We start from the raw sequence: 20,120 nt of genomic DNA on the forward strand, positions 1-20,120 counted from the left end.
TCGACCAATGAGATTTTGTTTCTGACACAAAACTATGACTTGACAAGAACGGCCAATCAGATCATCGATTGGGAAGCAGAATTATCCACCAATGAGATTTGACTGTGGGCTGGGTTACACACATGCTGGGTTGTGGACCAATGAGAATTCAAGATTGAGCTGCTCTGAACTACACAACAGCCTCCGACTAAACACTCAATCTCACAATAAACCAAAATGCTGCATCTCATATAGAAATATATGCAAACAGACACTCAATTTCAGATTTAGATTGGACATAACGTCATACATCAAACATACATTTCAAGTTTTAAGGTTTAGCCAATATATGTGAACATATTTGTACACATATATATATATATATATATATATATATATATATAGATAGATAATTTCAATGGTTAAAAATACACACACACACACATGTAAATGGACAGTTTTGAAATATAAGTTAAATCCTAATATGAACTTGTACGTCACGTATGTAATTAGCATATATTGCCATATACAGTTGAAGTCAGAATTTTTAGCCCCCCTTTAATTGTTTTTTCTTTTTTAAATATTTCCCGAATGATGTTTAACAGAGCAAGGAAATGTTCACAGTATGTCTGATAATATTTTTTCTTCGGGAGAAAGTCTTATTTGTATTATTTCAGCTAGAATAAAAGCAGTTTATAATTTTTTAAACACAATTTTAAGGACAAAATTATTAGCCCCTTTGAGCTATATTTGTTTTCAATAGTTTACAGAACAAACCATTGTTATACAATAACTTGTCTAATTACCCTAACCTGCCTAGTTAACCTAATTAACCTAGTTAAGCTTTTAAATGTCACTTTTAGCTGTATAGAAGTGTCTTAAAAAATATCTAGTCAAATATTATTTACTGTCATCATGGCAAAGATAAAATAATTCAGTTATTAGAGATGAGTTATTAAAACTATTATGATTAGAAATGTGCTAAAAAAAATCTCTCCATTAAACAGAAATTGGGGAAAAAAATAAATGGGGGCTAATAATTCTGACTTTACCTGGATATCTTTTTTTTTTTTTTTACGATATGGGATGACTCGGCAAAAACAGCTCATCAGAGCACATCTGATGTGAAGTGCTCATTGAGGACTAATGAGACTTTAAGGTTACTTTAGATACACTAAACTGAGAACTTGACGTGGCACATTAAGTGCCAGGATCTAGCATTACTATCTAGACCTTCGATGAATACAAATAATCTCATAAAGCTCCATCCTGAGACTGAAGTGTCAAAATCTCTGCGGCAAGTCTTTGTGGGTCCAGAAGATACGGGAACATGTCCATGGCTCTGTCCACCAAACGTGCATTAAAAATCGCCAGTAATTTCTTCCTCACCTGCTCCCGTTCGGACCACTGAGGACTGTGATTGGATGGAGACCAGTGTCCGTGTCCTCTCTCCGACTGCATGGCATTGTGGGATGTCGGAGGATAGGCACCATAATGGTCCGACCAGTAGCCTTGATGAGGGGGAGGACCTCTGTTGTGTGGAAACGAATACTGGTGCATGTTTGAGTGTGGGTAAACTGGACCTCCTCCATAGGAGTGATACCTGGGCTGATTGTAACCTGGGTTAGGGGAGCTGCTGTGGTGCTGGGATTGGTAGGATTGGTAAGAACAGCAACTACAAGGCTGGCTATTGGGTGGAATGTAGCGATGCCTCCCACCGCTGGATGGTTTGGATTTCCTATGGTCGCAGTGGGGAGTTTCTGAAGTATGGCATTCGTAGGAGCCCAAGCCAGAATCCAAACGCTCCTGAGATCCATTGGGGAACGATTCTAGGCTTGTTGGGGAATGCCGACGCTCTTTCTTCATTGGAAACTTGCGCTGGGTTGGTTGTGGGCTTGCGTTAATGATGATGACATTTTCACTGGCGTAACTTTTTTTGACAGATCCACACGGATCCAGGGAGAGTTTCTGCTCTATGGTTTCCTCCAGAGACGGACTCTGACTGGGAACTGGAGATTTGTGTGGTGCCGATGAAATTTTGGCCTTGTCTCTGAGCTCATCGGCCAGGGCACGGGATTGTTTGGTTCGCTCGGGATGATGGAACTTGCACTTGTTTCCGTAAGTGCACTTCTTTCCTGCATTGAAAATGAGAGGGGTTCATTCTTGTTAATCTTATTGGCTCATAATTGTATTACGTTTAATCAGAAGGGATGCAATGCATTGATTAAAAAGGACAGAACAGACATTTATGCAATTGAAATTAACTTAATTTTACGAATTTTTAATTTTTGAAGGTGTGCTATGAAATCGTTTAATGTACAGGTACTTTTAATCCAGCTGATCACAGTTCTAAATAAATGAACTACCCTCGAACATAACCATAGTAGTAACCATTGGAGCTGCTCGATTTTGGGAAAAATCATAATCACGATTATTTTGGTCATAATTGTAATCACGATTATTCAAAACGATTATCTATTGAAGTCAAAAAAGAGAAAGAGAAATAAATACAATAGAATAAAAATATGAAATAAACTGTGCTTTAAGCATCTTCACTGTAAGAAAAACACTTTAGCTACAAAAATCCTTCAGTCAAGAGCAGAGAGGGATTTTCTCGTTTTGTTTGATTAATGATAAATTAAATTTCGCATAGGTCACTTTAATGGTTTTGCTTTCACGTGTCTTTTGATTGTCAACTCGTTTGTTTATTACACAGATGAGGGTTAATATAAATAATCACTAAACACCGCGTTTTGACACCTATTTGACCGTTAAAGCGCTCACGTTAAGATGACTTTAGATGTCTGCTCGGCTCAGTGTGCGAATGAGACCTAATGCTGACTGGCCGCATGCTTCCGACTGAGTGTGCTTGCTGCACACACACATAAGCACGCTGTCTTTCGTGCTTTTAAGAGCAACAATGTGTACAGCTGGAAAGTTTATCTCGATTAATGCTTTTTCATAATTGTTTGAAGCCAAAATCAAAATCGAAATTAGATTTTCGATTAATTGCACAGTCCTAGTAACCATAGTAGTAACTCAGTAATAGTTTTCGGAGCCTTCACACCTCTATATAATCAAGATCCTCCCAATGGTGGTTAACCAACTCGCCAATATAGTTAAAAACTTTGTGAAGAGGTAGCTGACAAGTGTACTATGAGCTATTAGATATGCCCATGTCATATTTATGGACACACTCTAACTCTGCTTGTGACTGATTCACAGCAGGGAGATCTAATGTGTCCTAACTAACAAAAATTCACTCAAATTGCACCGCTATGAGCAATACTAGTTTTAATTTGTTTTAAATGGAGTTTCGTTTTAGTGAAATAATCATTGACTTGCCGTGCAGAAAAGGATTTTAAATGTTAAATGCACTTTGCAGAGGCAGGGATTTTTTATTATATTTTTGCAAAGGCCTCAGGTGGTTTTTGGCCTTGTGTTGGGTATTTAAAATCCTATAAAAGCATGTCAAGCTGTTGATTATCCTTTACATAAATTATTGTATTTACATTGCTTTATAACCTTTAACAAGGAATCCTTACATATGTATTATATGGAGAAAAATATAAAGCAGCAATACGTACTAATCACACAATTTTTTGTGTTTCTGTAGCAGCAAATAAGAAGTATTTCTGAAGGATTATGTGAAACAGAAATCTGTGGTAATAGCTGTTGAGAATTCAGCTTTGCATCCCATAAATGTTTGTTTAAATTGTAATAAAAGATCACTTTTTACTGACATTTGAAAGGCAGAATGTTTATTTTTTTGAATATTGTTATGTTTATTAATTCTCTGCATATGTACTTGCTTTCTTTCTTTTTATTGGCTATAGCAAAAAAAATGTCAAGCCAGACCCTGATAATTACACCAACATAAACTACAAAAACCGTATAATTACGCTCGTAAAAATAAACATACTGTAGTATTCATCATTTATTTAAACTCCACGAAAAAATAGATTCTCACCATAAGGACAGGGCTGTTTTTTGGGTATACGCGGAGTCTTTCTGAGAAAGTTGTCCAGGGTGGGTCCATGTCTTCCCAAAGGGTCATCCGGAGGCATAAACCTACACAGAAAACAATATAATGTAATTAAACTGTAATCAAGCATTAATAAAATGAAAGAAAAACTGCTTCAGGGGTAGTTAATGAGTCCAAGGCACTCAAAAGTAAGTGCAAAAATTAAAAAGCCTTTATTAACATGGCTATTATTTCAAGGCTAATAGCTAATCTTTAATTAATACCTTTCTAGTGCCTTGGACTTGATGATTTCTAATCGATTTATCAAAACTATCCACAAAGACCAAACCACAACAGGTCTTACTTGTCATTGACGAAGGAGTACATGAGAAGCCTCTCCTCTATGAAGCGTTTCCACTCGGGACGCTCTCCTTGCAGATCCCGGTAAGTGTCGTTGGACACAATAATGCCATCGGATTCGTACGCCAACTTCACGATAAAACGGTCGTCGTAGCACACCACACGTTTTCCGGCCACCCTTCTGGACGGTGTGAACACCAAGAGCTTACTTCGCTCTAACTCTCGCAGAATGTGTTGATCTGCAGAAAAAGAGACAAGAGATGGGAAATTATTGTTGGAGCATTTTAAAATTAGGACAGTCGGTTGATGCTTTGACTTACTGCAATTATTAAAACATTTTAAGATATATTTATTTAATAGATTTTTTTATCGTAACAAACATGTAATAAGAAGTTGCAAGTGAAGTGATCGATGCTTATGATTACATGATAGATTTTAATTTCCTCACCATTTACTTTTTTATGGATTTTAATTGACTTTTGAATTTCTTTCTTCTGTTGAACACAAAGCAAGACTTTCTGAAAAATGTTGGGGGGACGGGCGACATAGTGGCTCAATGGTTAGCACTATCAACCTCATATAAAGAAGGTAGCTGGTTCGAGTCCCGGCTGGGTCAGTTGGCATTTCTGTGTGGAGTTTGCATGCTCTCCCCATTTCAGGTGAAAATAAACTAAATTTATTCTGCTGTGGTGACCCCTGATAAATAAGGAACTCAGCCAAAAGAAAATAAATGAATGGGTTTTGTAGGGAAAAGCAGCCATTGACAACCATTGTGGTCACAAAAATACAATGAAAGTCAATAACTGTTTTTCCAACATTCTTCAGAATATGTTGTTTTGTGTGTGAAAGTGACTCAGACAGGTTTGGACAAAGTGGAGGACGGGTAAATGTGACAGATTTGTCATTTTTGAGTGAAATATCCCTTTAAACTTGATGCATGTTTGCATTTTTAGAATTATACTTGTCAAGTTAGATTTTTCCAATTGCTTTAACTTGATTTATAGACTGTGAGAGCAGACATTTATGTCGGTTTTTGTTTTCACTAAGTGGTATGAAAAGGTTTGGTTCGGTACACTTTTATGGCCGTTTCCATTGTCAAAAGATACCAAACCGTACCATTTTTTGGGTACCCTTACGAAAGGGTACCTAGCAAAACAAAAGGGTACCAAAAACCAGAGCAAGACGCGCAGCTGAACGCTATTGGTTTACAGAGATACGTCACTAGCTTGTGCACAAGCCAGAAGAATAAAAACAAAGGAAGCGCTATTTTTAAATACACAGCCGAGACAGCACACTGTAATAATATATACATATAACAACAAGCCATGGTTGATGCGAGCTTACAAAAACCTTGTCATCATCTTGATGAACAGCCACAAAGCCAAGAAGATCAGAATCTACCCTTTGCCCTGTAGTTACTTTAAAGGCTGTCTAAGGCGCGAGCGGTTTCACTATCTAGAGAGAGAGAGCTCACGTTAACAGCTATATTTGAAATAACGAACTGCTGATGATAATAACGTGCGCATGATTACTGAAGTGCTTCTGACATCCGATCCTTTCAGAAATGGACAAACGCGAGAGTGAAGCGTGAAAAAACAGGAGAATCCTGAAAAAAAATAAAGGAGCAAATGATTCTTTCAGCAACCTAAAACATGAACTAACTGCCGTGTTTAACTATTATCATTGCCTTTTGGACCATTAAGAATGCAGAATGACGGAATTGAACAGAGGTTACATGTGCTGCTAAAAATTAAAGATACAGATGAGAGATTTGCACTGACTGTGGGCAATATGTTGTGTGTTGTATTTGAAGCCAAATACTAAATGTTTTTGTAAATTTTGAAGCCAAATAAGGACTAAATGTCTGCTGTGTGTAGTTTTTCTGTAACTGGTAACATATCTGAGACTGTAAGCGTCTGTATGTGTTCATATATGGTGCATTTATTTATTAATTTTATTTAATGCCAGACATTACTGTAGGCTATTTCATACTGATCAATGACCTGCAGTTATAATCAAATCCTGTTCATGGAAAGGTTAGTAATGAACATTTATACACAAGTATTTATATGTATAAAGCATCTGTTTTTTGAGAAGTGCTTCTCATATGACATGTGAACGACTTGTACAGCTTTACTCAACATTTCCTCAAGCAAGAATGACGAAGACTGAAACTTTCTGTTGCACACCACACCCATCAAATGGTCCCCTTTCGGCAGTGGAAACACTAGCTTGACAAAGGTGACCCGTACCGACTTGTACCATACTGTACCACTCAGTGAAAACAAGCCATTATAAATACTACGGTTTTTTTTTTTGTATAAGCCTCAGATCAACTGCAAAGCTTGGTTGTATCTTAAATGTATGTGAATAGTAAACAAGTTAACAATTAGATTAAAACATGTAGCATGCAATGGAAACAACCAACACACAAACTTCAAAAAGGCTCTATTTGAAATACATGAACTTTAATGCGGTCTGTCTCAATATTGTGATGCCCTCCAGGTATAGTTCTTAGTAAATACTGTTATACTGACAGATGTGATTAACAGTGTATTATGTGATTAATATGACATATTACAATAGATCGCTAAGTCGAGCTGGAACGTTCTGTCTATTACACCACTTTTTTTGTACTTGGCTACACTTTTCAACCAGTTGGAACGAACAAACCCTCAGGGGAGACAAACAACAACAACAAAAAAAGATTCTTGGCATTTCAATTTGCTTGTGATTTCCATTGGACAGGTGCCTGTTTAGACATCGACAGTTTATTTCAGAGAAAGCAGGAGGTCAAACATACTTGCACAATGTTTGCATAGTGAAATGACAATTCAACATCGCAACTATCTGCTGGCTGCACAGTGTCATCATTATAGTTGCATTATTATAGTTGCAGTGCTTCCGTCTAAAAGGGAAGAGTTTGGCGTACATGAAGAATATTGTACAGATCTTGTGAGCCAAAAGCAGGAGACGTATTATCACACTACTTCCCTATGGCCTTTATTTATTTTTTTTTTTTGTCTAACGAGGAAGTAGCACGTCTTGTAAAAACCCCACATACTTGCCAATTTATAAATACAGTTGAAGATGAAGACACAATTATTGGCCTAATTATATATATATATAAAAAAAAAAAAAAAATATATATATATATATATATATATATATATATATATATATATATATATAAATATATAAATATATATATATTTTAATGTTTATTAATTATAAATGTATTACTATTAATTATTAATGTTTTTCAAAATAAATATATACAATTGTTTTGTACTCCAATTATAAAAAATTTTTACAAAGGAAATTAATTCTTCATTCTTTTAGTTTGGATGGAATAATATTGCATATTATTAAAAAAATAACAACAATTATATAAACATAATAAATAAATTTAGACAACAGTTCTGTCTGGTTCTCGAATCTGATTGGCTGATAGCCTTGTGATATTCTGCAATAACATCACTCGTGCAGCCTCTTTACGCTTGTGGTCTATTACTCCGCCCACAGACAAGCCGAGGAATAAACTTGCTACAGTTTGACAAATATTGCAGCTGTTGGACAACATAAGCTTTTGAGGCTTTTTTAAAGGTGAGAATATGGTTTTTAGATGGCAACTATGCAGTTAAATTTATAAGGATAGTGACTATTTTAAACAATTATAATTTCGGAGATTCAGCGCATTGGCAACCATCAGCATGCAAAGAATTGAAATGGAAAATATGGCAACAGAAATCATATAAGTCCTTGGGGGAGAAAAACTGTATTTTCTTTTTCGTATTTCAAACTACAGCTGATTGAATCATTATAAAATGGGTAAGTCACTTTCTGAGTCGTTCTCTCTGTTTTGTATTTTGTAGTGCTGTATTTATACCATAGTAATCTGCTAGTGTTTGCTTTGCTTTGCTTTGCTGAATGAGGGGTGGAAGAAAGTAGTTCCTCATACGAAAGGGTTTTTGAGTCTCTTTGTGTTTGATTTTCTTTTTTTATATACATAATTATGCCGTAGAACTGTTTAATAAACTCAATATCACACTCTTAGCAGTGTGATTTGGCTGTATATCATTACTGGTGGGACACCAAGGCACTCGGCCTGCGGCCTTGAGCCAAACATCCGCCTCCCACCAGTGCCGATATACAGCAATATCGCACTGCTACTCGTTTGATATTGCTCATATATTTTTTTTTTTTTATCTATGATTATTTAAATTTTTAATTATTTTTGAATGCCAAAAAACTGCTACGGTTAATAATTTTTTTTTAATTTTTACAGAACAAACCACTGTTTTCCAATGATTACCCTAGTTGACCTATTTACCCTTTTAAGCCTTTAAATTGCACTTTAAGCTGGTTAGCATCTTGCAAAATATTATCATATGTTGTCATCATGACAAAAAAAGAAAAATTAGCAATTAAAAATTAGTTATTAAAATATGTTTAAAAAATCTTCTCTCCATTAAAAACTCACAAGAGTGCTAATAATTTTGTCTTTAACTATACATCTTATGCCATATTTAATTTATAAAATTAAATCATTTAGTTTCCTCATGCTTCTAGTTCTATTACGTGAATCCCGAGGTTGCTTGAGTTTATTTAATAAAAAAAAACTGAACTGTTCACCTAAATCTAACTGACAACCATCACCTGTAAAAACGTGTACATAATTTCCAAAGCACATATAACAAATTTGCTAGTCTCGTCTTGTTGACTCAGTCCTTTTCTTGCAGATCTCGTTTATAGGAATGTGAATGTTTCTGGAATTGGTTCCAGACGGTCTGTACATTCCCTTGCCCTCACCTGTGATGGGTACATCAGGTCGCGGCTGCTCTTTTCTCCAGGAAGGCACAAACACTGTGATGTCAAGGTGACCCCGCTCCAGGAAAAAGTTCACTGCCAGCTGAATTCCCAGACAGGAAAACACTTCCTTGTTCCCGTGGCTGAGAAACAGAATATGCACATCTTTACTTCATTATAGTAATGCATTCAAATTAGTCATGTATTTGCATATGAAAATAGCATCACACGTGCAAACGTTAATTTGTGCAGATAAGACATCCGTGAAATTGTTAAGTATGAGGATGTATTTGGTCATATTTTAAACAGTAGCATAGAAGTGCGAAATGACACAAATACAAACATTTACAATGACTACTGAGACACTTTTACTATTTTAAACTTCATCAACTCATAGACTTTTGTGTGTTTTTAGAATGAATCAAACTACATTGGACAGACATAAATATTTATTATTGTATCAGGATGCTTTTATCTAGGGATGTCCACATCCGATCATGTGATCGGATATCGGGCCCGATCACGCAGTTTCAGACTCGATCGGAATCGGACATTACCTCCCGATCAGGACTCGAATAGATATGTATATATATTCTCATTATTTTTTTAAACACATCTATAGTTATGCTGTGGCACAGAGTTAGACCTCTTTCTTGACTTCACACAGAAACAGCAACGCGTGTGGCATGACATCACTTTGTTGCAGAGATGCTATTGGTTAAGTACTGGCAAAGTAGAACAAAGAAGCAGCTTGAAGCGGAAAGTGCAAGTAAATGTTTGCTGTCTGGAGGTATAATAAAGTTGATGACGACAACATTGCCGCAGCAAACTGTGTGATATGTAAAGTTGGGATTGCCTGCCGGGTATTTAAAGTTGAGGTGCTATTTGTTTTATTTTTACTGTTGCATTAAAGTCCAAAAATTAAGAGTTGATGTTATTTATTACTTGATTGTTCAAGCTACCTTACAGAAGTGCTCTGTTTGTTAACGGAGTTGTTGAATGTTAAAATAAGGAAAATTCTGGATCTGTTTCTTCGCTCTTATTTTTTTATTTTTTATGTATTATAGAAGCATCAGATCGGGTTTCGGTTTTGGTAAATACTCAAATGACTCAGAAAATCAAATGACTCAGACTTGGACTCAAGGGGAAAAAAACTGTTCAGGACATCCCTATCCAAAGTTAAAAAAATTATTTTGTCTTTTTAAAACCCGTTGCTTTAGAAGTGACAAGTTAACTATCTACTTAAAAAATTGAGTATACCCTTTGTAATTTATAAATGCTAAGTTGACTTAAAGGTGCTGTGAAGTGCTTTGAAATGTGCATTTTTTATTTGATGTTTGATGTAATCTCAACCGAAATACAAAGTGTATAGTGTAGCTCCTCCCCCTTTTAAAAAAACAGCCAATAGCATTTTGTTTCATCACAGCTCTGCCTATGACAGTGGTTGAGGTAAAGCGCATCAAATGAAAAGCAGATGAAAAGCATCTTGAAGGGGGCGGGGCATTTCGGACACTAGAGAGCATTTGATTGGTCAGAAGATTTGATGAGAAACTAAAGTATGATATGATGTGAATAAAACCCTTGATCCATTCAGGCGGAAGTAACAAACTACAAGCTTTATATGTTTATTTCAGTTTTATATCTTCTATACGTGAATTTTGTCACTGTTTTGGAGCACACTAGTCTATAGATATCCTTAAAACTTACCATACTAATACTACAATCTAAAAAATTGAGCGCTAAGCCAAAGAAAAAGTACAAAAATATTAATATATGAAATGGCGACAACACCAAAAGCTCAAATCAGTTTAATTTAGGATAAATAATTAGGGCTATAGCCTTTTTAAAGTGAATAAATTTTATACTTTTGGAGCTTTGGATGTTTCGCCCTTATAATTTTATGAAAATCAGTTTTTTAACAGTTTGCTGGAAATATTTAAATTGATTTATTTATGACCCAGAGCGATGTCGTGTCATATATTAGAGAATTAAACATAAGACTATAAGCAACTATAAAAACATTTTTAACTATTTTTGAAGTAACGGCTGAATTGTAAGCTGCAAATGAGGTTTTTTAACACATGTAAAGTCAACTAATCACTTTAAAAGCAACAAATTTACTCACTTTTTTCAAGTTAACCCAACTTATCTCTTTTGTACAGTTAGTTTACAGGAAATGTTTATATTTATTTATTTATCAGATGTTTTTATCTATAACTACTTACAGTGCTCAGCATAAGTACACCCCATTTTGAAAGTGAATATCTCAATTCTCAGTGAATATAGGCAGTGTATTTTGGTGCATTTAAACAAAACAGATTTATTAAACACATATTTTATTATACAGATATATTTTATTATATTATTTATTTTATAAAAATTATATTTTAGTCACAAAAAAAAAAACATGACTAGAAATTAAAAGGAAAAATACAATTAATTTCAAGCAAAATATAGTTGAAATATACAACATTTCAACTAAATTTGCTTCTCTTGATGTTTCCTCTTATTTTAAATTTGTATTTAATATTTTTCTATAGCATATAAATTTGGGTGTGCTAGTTTTTGGACCATTATCGTAAGTTATTTTGTCAGATAAGCTCCAGATTTTGCTTCAGTAGTAACTAATCTAATGTATATGCACAAATATAACATTGTATAGCTTCTTAATAACAATATGCATTTACAATATGCAGAGCATTGTATATATAACATTTTATAAGACTGAACTTTAAACTTTTTCAAATATAGCATTATTTTAGGACACTTTATATTTTTATTTATTTTATTTATTTATTTATTTTTTTAATATATATATTTTTTAGGGGTTTTCACCTTTATTGATAGGACAGTGGAGATATGAGACAGGAAAGTGTGGGGAGCAGAGATAGCGGAAGGATCAGCAAAGGACCTCGAGACGGGAATCGAACTCGGGTCGCTGCGAGCACCTTGGTGCCATGTGTCGATGCACTAAACACTAGGCTATTGGCGCAGACTGGACACTTTATTTTTACAGACAAAGATCTATTTAAATTAGCTACAAAATTAATTGTTTATTCATTTAGCGGATGCTTTAATCGAAATTGAGGAACATACGCTGTTTATTAAGGAAGCAACAATGCAAAAAGGTTTAGTAATAAAGTTTAAAAAACTACAAACAATCTACAATAAAAAAAAACCCAGCTCATTTCTTTAATTTACAAGCGGTTTAAAGTTCATTACATTAAACTACACAATAGACTACACAGCCTTAAATACACAGCATCAGATGTACACGTCAATGTAACTTAATGTAGCCAAACTACAACTTGTAATAATGGCTGTAAATAAACTGGGTGTGTGAACACGGTCCTATAATTAAATGTGTGTGATTTCTAGGTACAAACATAGCGAAGAGCCAACCAGAATCGGCACTGCAATGCTGTTGGGCCTGTTCGGTTACACTGTGTTCTTCTATGCACACATTCTCCTTCAGGATAGAAAGGAGGAAGGGAGGAGACTGAAAACAGCGCTGATTTGCATATAAGATTATTTGCATACAGGAGTGATGACAGCTACAGGAGCCTGCAGGGGTAAATCTGGACTGCACATGCAAATACAGGTCCGATATGAAAGGGAGGGTTTTTAAACAAGCCGGTGTTGTAAAACCCTTCAAAAGATCTTTTCAGGTCAATTTAATTCATATTGCATCATTCATTTTGACAGCATATAATCTAATGTGTTCATATGATCTATTATTTGGCAGCTCCTGGTCTGATGTTTGGAATGAATTACTCATGAAATACACTCATAACTGAGACATGTAATATAGCATAAGCACAAATACACCTCTTTTCTCACAACAAGAAAAAAAAAGGAAATGATTTGCATTTACTTGAAATGTTTAAGGAAATAGTGGGTTAAGGATATCTATTTCACAGTAAACAAACACACTTAGCCATGATGTCATGGTAAATAAGCTTTGATTCATTACGTGCAGATGTCTAATCATACACTTCAGCTTTAATGTCGTCAAATGCAAAAGGACACCGTTTGATTGTAAATATCTACTCTGAACATTGATAACTGAACATTTGATTGTGATTATTGAATGACTGCATTCAGTTGGTTGTAATAGTCTGTACATTTTTATTACTATATTTTTCTCTTTTCCTTATTTTTTGTTATTTTCCCCCTTTCCTTTCTTTTTAAATTCTTTTTTTCCTTCCCTTTCATAAAAAACAACAGCAACAAAGTAATTATTTGTATTGTAATAGAGTTAGTTTTTGTTTTAGCAATAAAACATTTGAACATAAAAATGCTAAAAGGAAAGATGCACTGTTGAACAAAATTACAAACTAAATGTCTTCAGTTATTAATAATTAAAGGAATAGTTCATCCCAAAATTAAAATGCACTCATTGTTTGCGCACCCTCAAGTAGAAGCAAACATTAAAGAGTTTCTTTCTTATGAAAACAATTAGGTGTTTCTTTCTTCAGTTATTGTTCATTTATTTATTATTTATTTGATTCATTTGATTATTCTTATTGTTAATTCATGGCAAATGGATATACATATAAAATAATACATGATAAAAACTAATTCGTATTACAATAAAAGGTTACTTAGACACATTTATAAAATATAATTAAATAAAACTCACACAAAAATATATTCAAAGTTAAATATCGATATTTTAAAAATATCAATGAAAGTACTCTCCTTATAAAAACTTTGTCTAATGGCATTCAAACTTCCACATTCCAGCAAATTATGTTTTATTTATGGTAAGAGCAGCTTTTTTTATGAGAACTGGAACTTTATTTAAAAACTATCACAGACTCACAAGAAGAAATCAATCAAAACTTATAAAACATGAGCTTTATTATATTTATAATAAAAAAATAAATATATTATAAAGCAATCAAAACGTGCTTTATTTAATATTCTGCATTAATTTGTTTTATTTCTGTCATGTGCCCTCATTTATTTCTTTTTTTTTTTGTTTCTTTTTCTCTCTTTGTCTTTCTTTTGCTTTACCAATATAATATTTATTTTAAAACTCTCTTGTTGCAAAAAAGTAATATTTGTATTGATTGTACTATACTTCTAATAGTTTTGTATTTGTTGTAATGGACTGTTATTATATTAATTAAAAAAAGAAATTAAAAAACAGCTTGTCATTAATTACATTTAGGGGTGCTTTGCTATTCAGTAAATACAATTGAGCCAACCTAAACTCAATTCGACATCTAGTATAGACAGTGCCTGGTCTGAAAATTATCATTTGCAAAGTGTCTTTCATTTATTTTCGGGTTAATTTATTGTAATTTACTATTTTGCAGTTGTCCCATTTCCCTTCTTTAAATTATTGCTAAAAACAAGATATCTTTCATGATGTTGGGAACAGGCAGATATTAAATTCCATAGTATTCTTAATTCCTACTAGGGAAGTCAATGGTGGTTTCTAGATATCACTAAAAAATTCTTCTTTTATGTTCAACAGAAGAAAGAAACTCAAATAGATTTGGAGGATGAGTAAACGATGACAGAATTGTAGTATTTTGGGTGAACTATCCCTTAAGATTTCCAATGTTTTCCGAATTAATCTCTTATGCTCACCAAGAATGCATTTATTCATTAAAACGACTGTAAATAAGTAGTGCTGCACTGAAAAAAATATTCAAAGATGAATCCTTGCATGAACTAAATTTAAAGTTAAGTGGTTGTAAACGATTAATTTGGGCTGATAAAACAAACAAACTAAGTTGAACATTACTGAATTTAATTTGTTTAAATTCAACACATATGAATTGTTTGCAACGTCTTTGCAGACATCATTTTTTCAGTGTGGGCAAAGATTAATCACGATGAATCGCATCCAAATTAAAAGTTTGTTTTGACATATGTGTGTGTATTATGCGTTTATTATACATACTACATAGAAACAAAACTATACCAAACAAGCTGCAACCCAGTACTGGGAAACATCCATACACACTCATCCACACACGGCCAATTTAGTTTATTCAATTCACCTGTAGCACATGTCTATGAACTGTGGGGGAAACCAGAGTACCCAGAGGAAACCCCACGCCCACACAGGGAGAACATGCAAACTCAACACAGAAATTCCAACTGGTCAAGCTGATACTCGAACCAGCGACCTTCTTATTGTGAGGTGACAGTGCTAATCACTGAGCTACCGTATCGTCTGGAAAGCTGTACAGTTGAATGGAATTGTAAACTTACAGGTCTTAAGGTATTAATAATTAAAGGTATAGTTCTCCCCGATATAAAATTGTCCTCACTCTCAAGAGGAAGCAAATTTTTAGCAGTTTCTTTCTTCATTCATTCATTTATTTTATTTTCAGCTTAGTTCCTCTATTAATCTGGGGTCGCCACAACGGAATGAACCACCAACCTATCCGGCATATGTTTTGTGCAGCAGATGCCCTTCCAGCTGCAACCCATCTCTGGGCAAGATCCATACACTACGGACAATTTAGCCTACCCAATTCACCTGTACCACATGTATTTTGACTGTGGGGGAAACCAGAGCACCCGAAGAAAACCCACGCGAACGCAGGGAGAACATGCAAACTCCACAAAGAAACGCCAACTGATCTAGCAGAGGCTCGAACCTGCAACCTTCCTACTGTGAGGTGACAGTACTACCTACTGCGCCACTGCATCACCATTTCTTTCTTCAGTTATTGTTGAATAGAAGATCTTTAACAATATTGGGAACTGGTAGCAATTAAACTCCATAATATTCTTTGTTCCTATGGAAGTCAATGGTGGTTTCCAAAATATTGATAAAATGTCTAGTTTTGTAGAAAGAAACGTTGGTTTCAGAACAGGTTTGGAGGATGAGTGAATGATGACAGAACTGTAATTTTTTGGCTGAACTATCCCTTTAAGATTACCAATGTTTTTTTTTTTTTGTTGTTTTTTTCCGGATGAACTCTCTTATGCTCTCCAAAAATGCATTTATTCATTAAAAGACAGTAATGGGAGAGAGAGAGTATTAATTTTATGGCCATTTCAGCTTCAATGGCTATGTCATGGCAAAAAAAAAAAAAAAAAAAAACAGATCAAGGTTACCACATTTTATAAATACCACTTTTCTATATCTATAAAAATGTCCTAATAATTAGAAGTCATTAACAGCAATAAAAAATACACAAGTAAAAATATATAAATAATAATAATAATGATAATATAAAAATCTAAAACCGTTTTTTAAGGTTTTCTTTTGATAAAAATTCTACAATTTTAGAAAAAAAAATTTTTCACTTAGTCAAAAATTGTTGTCTGATAACATTAAAAATAGGGCATTACACAAGAATGTGTTTTACAGTTTGGTTTTTGTTGCAATAAAGACATTTTGGGGGTTCTTCTCCTTTGATTAAATGTTCATGTGTGAGTCTCGTGAGTCCAATGCGGCATCTTCTATACACAATCTCATCGTGTCTTGACTTAAAAAATAAATTAGATTTTTTCCCTATTTCTTGCTGAATTTCAACAAGTTTATTTTCTGGGCACTGATCCCATTCTGTTTAAAAGACAGTAATAAAAGTGTTATTGAGTATTAAGTATTATAATAAGTAGTGCTGGGCAAAGATTGATCACGATTAATTGCACCCAAATTAAAAGTTTGTTTTAACATAATAATATATGTGTGTGTTATATATTTATAATACATACACATACATAGAAACAAAACCATACAAAACAATTGTTACATAATTATTAAAATTGATATTTAATTTTAAATAATCTAACTAAAAATAAACATTTTCTGAAATTTGTATACATAATAAGCACAGTATATACACTTAAATTATGTCAATTTTTAGTTCGGATGAGATTAATTTTTGCCCACACTAACTAGAATGTATATTTTAAAAGATTTATTTTGCCTTTATTTTATAAGACAGTAGGATGCCAGGGAATAAAGTGAGAGAGAGATGGGGGACAAAATAGGGAATGGTCCATGAGCTGGGACTCGGGACACCCAGAGCGATTATGTACTATATTTAGAGCAATAAACTCTAAGTTATCAGGGCTATAACAACTAGAAAAAAGCATATCGAATACATTTATTTCCAATGAAAAATATGAACTTTAGGCTGCAACTGGGATTTTTTTACCGTTTAAAAAAAATATAAATTAATTACTCCTAACTTCTGACTGATCTAGTTTTAGAATATTATTTAATTTAGTTTTATTTGGGAACACTTCAAAATACTGGTCTGTTATTTAATGTACTTACTTACATGAACAAACAATTAGTAATACGTTTATTACTGCTTTATTAATCTTCATTAATGTTAGTTAATGTTAAATAACGTTAGTTCATGTTAACTCCCAGTGCATTAACTAATGTTAACAAGCACAACTTTGGATTTTAATAATGCAAGTAATTAATGTACTTACTAACATGAACAAACAATTAGGAATACATTTATAACTGCATTTAATAATCTTCATAAATGTTCATGTTAAATAATGTTAGTTCATGTTAACTCAGTTCATAACTAATGTTTACAAGCACAACTGCATTTTTAAATGCATTACCTGATGCTGAAATATGATTCATAAATGCTTTACAAGACTATTCATACTGCACTAATGTTAGTAAATACATAACCATATCATTAATCAATATTCTAAAGTGTTACTGCTTTTTTTTTTAACTGTTATCGTCTACTGTCATAACATCATCTTGACATTTACTAAAGAAATTAACTGCATGAACAAAAATGACTATAAACTCAACATATTCCAATGCATATATGGAATATGTAATCATATATTGCTGTAATCTCACCTCATGGCTACATTAGAGCCATCAATGACTATGGGTCTGAGTGCGTCTTCGTCCTTCACCAGCTCCTCCTGAGTGTTCATCACTGTTGCTACACTCTGGTTTTGGGTGCTTCTGACTTTACTAGAACCATCCCCGCGTGAAACCAGCGTCGTTGAGGCTGTAGTATCATCTTTATCCTCTGCTTCCCCAGTAGCCTTTATTAGCTCACCCAAAACCTTGTTTGTGTCCGCGTGGAGCCCAAGTTTCAGGAAAGCGGCACGAACCTGAGTTTGGGAAAACCCCAGCTTCAGGAACAGATCGAGCTGAGTCTGAAACTCAGAGCTCAGTTCTGAGGACTCTTCTTGTGTTGGACTGGGCTGAGATGGGTCCATATTAATGCTGGAAGACACAGGAGGTTTGTACGGCGACTTAGGTGCTGAAACCCATGCGGTGGAGGGGTCTATGTCAGAGGTTCCAACACTCGATGGCCAAAGGGGATCCAAATACAACTGTAATGTGGGGATGGTGCTAATTTCAGCACTCATCTCTCTTCCTCTGGAAACCCGTCTTTGTCGGTCACACCTGTTTACAGAAAGTTTAACGATGATGAATTCAGAGATTTATATATAACTTTAGATGACAACATCTGACATCAATTCGAGTTAAATTAAGATTCTTAAATCAGTTTAAAACAACTATAAAAGTATGCTAATAACATTTATATAATAATACATTTAAAAAAACATGATATTAACAATAAATATATAAATCTGGGTAAGGTTGGTTTTATATTCACTCATTCACACTTTCTCCTTAATGATATAACTTGAGAAAAGTATTATTTGCTAACTATAAATGGAATAATCATATTAGCAGCCATGACTATCAAATGACATTGTTCACAGTGAATTTAATAGTGTTGTTTTAAGTCACACTTACATGCGATATTAGACCCAATATTCAAAATAGCGTGGTACACTATATATGTTACACTATATAGGGACGTTGACACAAGTTTTCACAGTTTCTTTACCTCAATAATACATAAACCATTGATTTTATAGCAAACAACTTGTCTAACTTACGTATAGGAATTGTAATCTTCAATTATGAAACTTCAGGCTTACTGCCATGTTACAATTTATAGGTCATATAAGTACTTTAGTCTGAAATGTTAGTACTACATGACCGAAATCACTTTATTTCACTGTTTAGATTGTTTATTCGGGCGCGCTCCCGCATTCCAGCACACGGACGCGCTTTGCTCCATTACTCAACTTTATCAGTTTGTTTACAAAAGTTATATACATTTTAAATAGATAAACTCACGATATATCCACGACTTGCTATTTCACTTTCGTAAATGTCAACGTCAACTGATGGAAAATCAACACAGGGTAACTACAGCTTTGTAGCATATACTTTTCTGAGGAACTTTTAACGTCATGGTTAAAAAGTTTCAAGAAACAAAACATTTATACGAACCTCAATTCTATCTGTGTTCTGAGCCGCCGTCTTGATAATCCAACGAACTCGTATACTTCCTTTCTGTTGAACTCAAATCAGCCAAATACAGCCGACAGTATCGTCACACCTTTATTGAAGAAACCAGGAAGTCAAACACTTGCTGACGTCACGGAGAGTTGCGTTTTTTCTTATTTTTTCCTTGTGTTCAACCGGCTGTGTTTCAAAAGCACATTTTAAATGCCATTGTTTATGTTCTGAATGAACAAACCGCTCAATAAAGTATCTTAAATTAGCATCGCCATTTTAATTATCTTGCAAACCGATTGTAGATTTGTACGTGTTGTGGCTTTGAAGAAATTATTCATTATTTCTGATTTAAGCTTGTTTTTGTTCCACTTGTGTTTATTCCACCTGCTAAGCCTTTGGAAATATGGTAAATAAGCCAAAGTTTGAAAGTTTTACATGTGTCAAATGCACAATGCTGTTCATTTAAGTTCCCATTAGAGTCAAAAGTACGTCATATTTTTGAAGTCATATGAGATCTGTTTCAACTTCCTCTTTTTCTTTCCTAGAAAAACCAGAAGTCATCGACCAATACTGATCTATAGAAACTAGTGTTTACTATAGGCACTATTGTAACCTATTGTTTAAATGACGCTTCTTTACAAAAGGTATTTGATTAATTTGAGGTCAAGCAGATATATTTTTGCATTAGAGTTAGGGTAATTATGTTATTTAACTTTCTTA

General features: G+C 33.9%; 1 protein-coding gene and 1 long non-coding RNA gene across 2 annotated transcripts; both read right to left on the reverse strand.

Annotated features, from left to right (window-relative positions):
- Positions 1–1,053: 1,053 nt before the first annotated feature.
- zc3h12ab (zinc finger CCCH-type containing 12Ab) lies at positions 1,054–19,503 on the reverse strand. The gene is made up of 6 exons (NM_001171029.2): positions 19,392–19,503; positions 17,928–18,488; positions 9,116–9,255; positions 4,308–4,542; positions 3,950–4,050; positions 1,054–2,114 (listed from the first exon to the last, which is right to left on the reverse strand). The coding sequence occupies exons 2-6, from the start codon at positions 18,449–18,451 to the stop codon at positions 1,234–1,236; spliced, it is 1,881 nt and encodes a 626-aa protein (NP_001164500.2). The 5' UTR covers positions 18,452–18,488; positions 19,392–19,503; the 3' UTR covers positions 1,054–1,233.
- LOC147832423 (uncharacterized) lies at positions 13,890–15,949 on the reverse strand. Its single transcript, XR_015516384.1, has 2 exons — positions 14,023–15,949; positions 13,890–13,971 (listed from the first exon to the last, which is right to left on the reverse strand). It is a non-coding gene; the product is annotated as an uncharacterized LOC147832423 (long non-coding RNA).
- Positions 19,504–20,120: the final 617 nt, after the last annotated feature.

This window comes from Danio rerio, chromosome 19 (genome assembly GCF_052040795.2).
Source record: "Danio rerio strain M-AB ecotype USA chromosome 19, GRCz13ab, whole genome shotgun sequence".
Taxonomy (NCBI): domain Eukaryota; kingdom Metazoa; phylum Chordata; class Actinopteri; order Cypriniformes; family Danionidae; genus Danio; species Danio rerio.

What these genes read in the sequence shown, in the direction of transcription:
- zc3h12ab (NM_001171029.2), bottom strand. Translation starts at nt 18,451, where the DNA reads ATGAGTGCTGAAATTAGCACCATCCCCACATTACAGTTGTATTTGGAT. An exon ending in GGCTCTAATGTAGCCATGAG is followed by an intron (nt 9,256 to 17,927) that starts GTGAGATTACAG and finishes TCTGTTTCTCAG; the next exon opens with CCACGGGAACAAGGAAGTGT. An exon ending in ACCTGATGTACCCATCACAG is followed by an intron (nt 4,543 to 9,115) that starts GTGAGGGCAAGG and finishes CTTTTTCTGCAG; the next exon opens with ATCAACACATTCTGCGAGAG.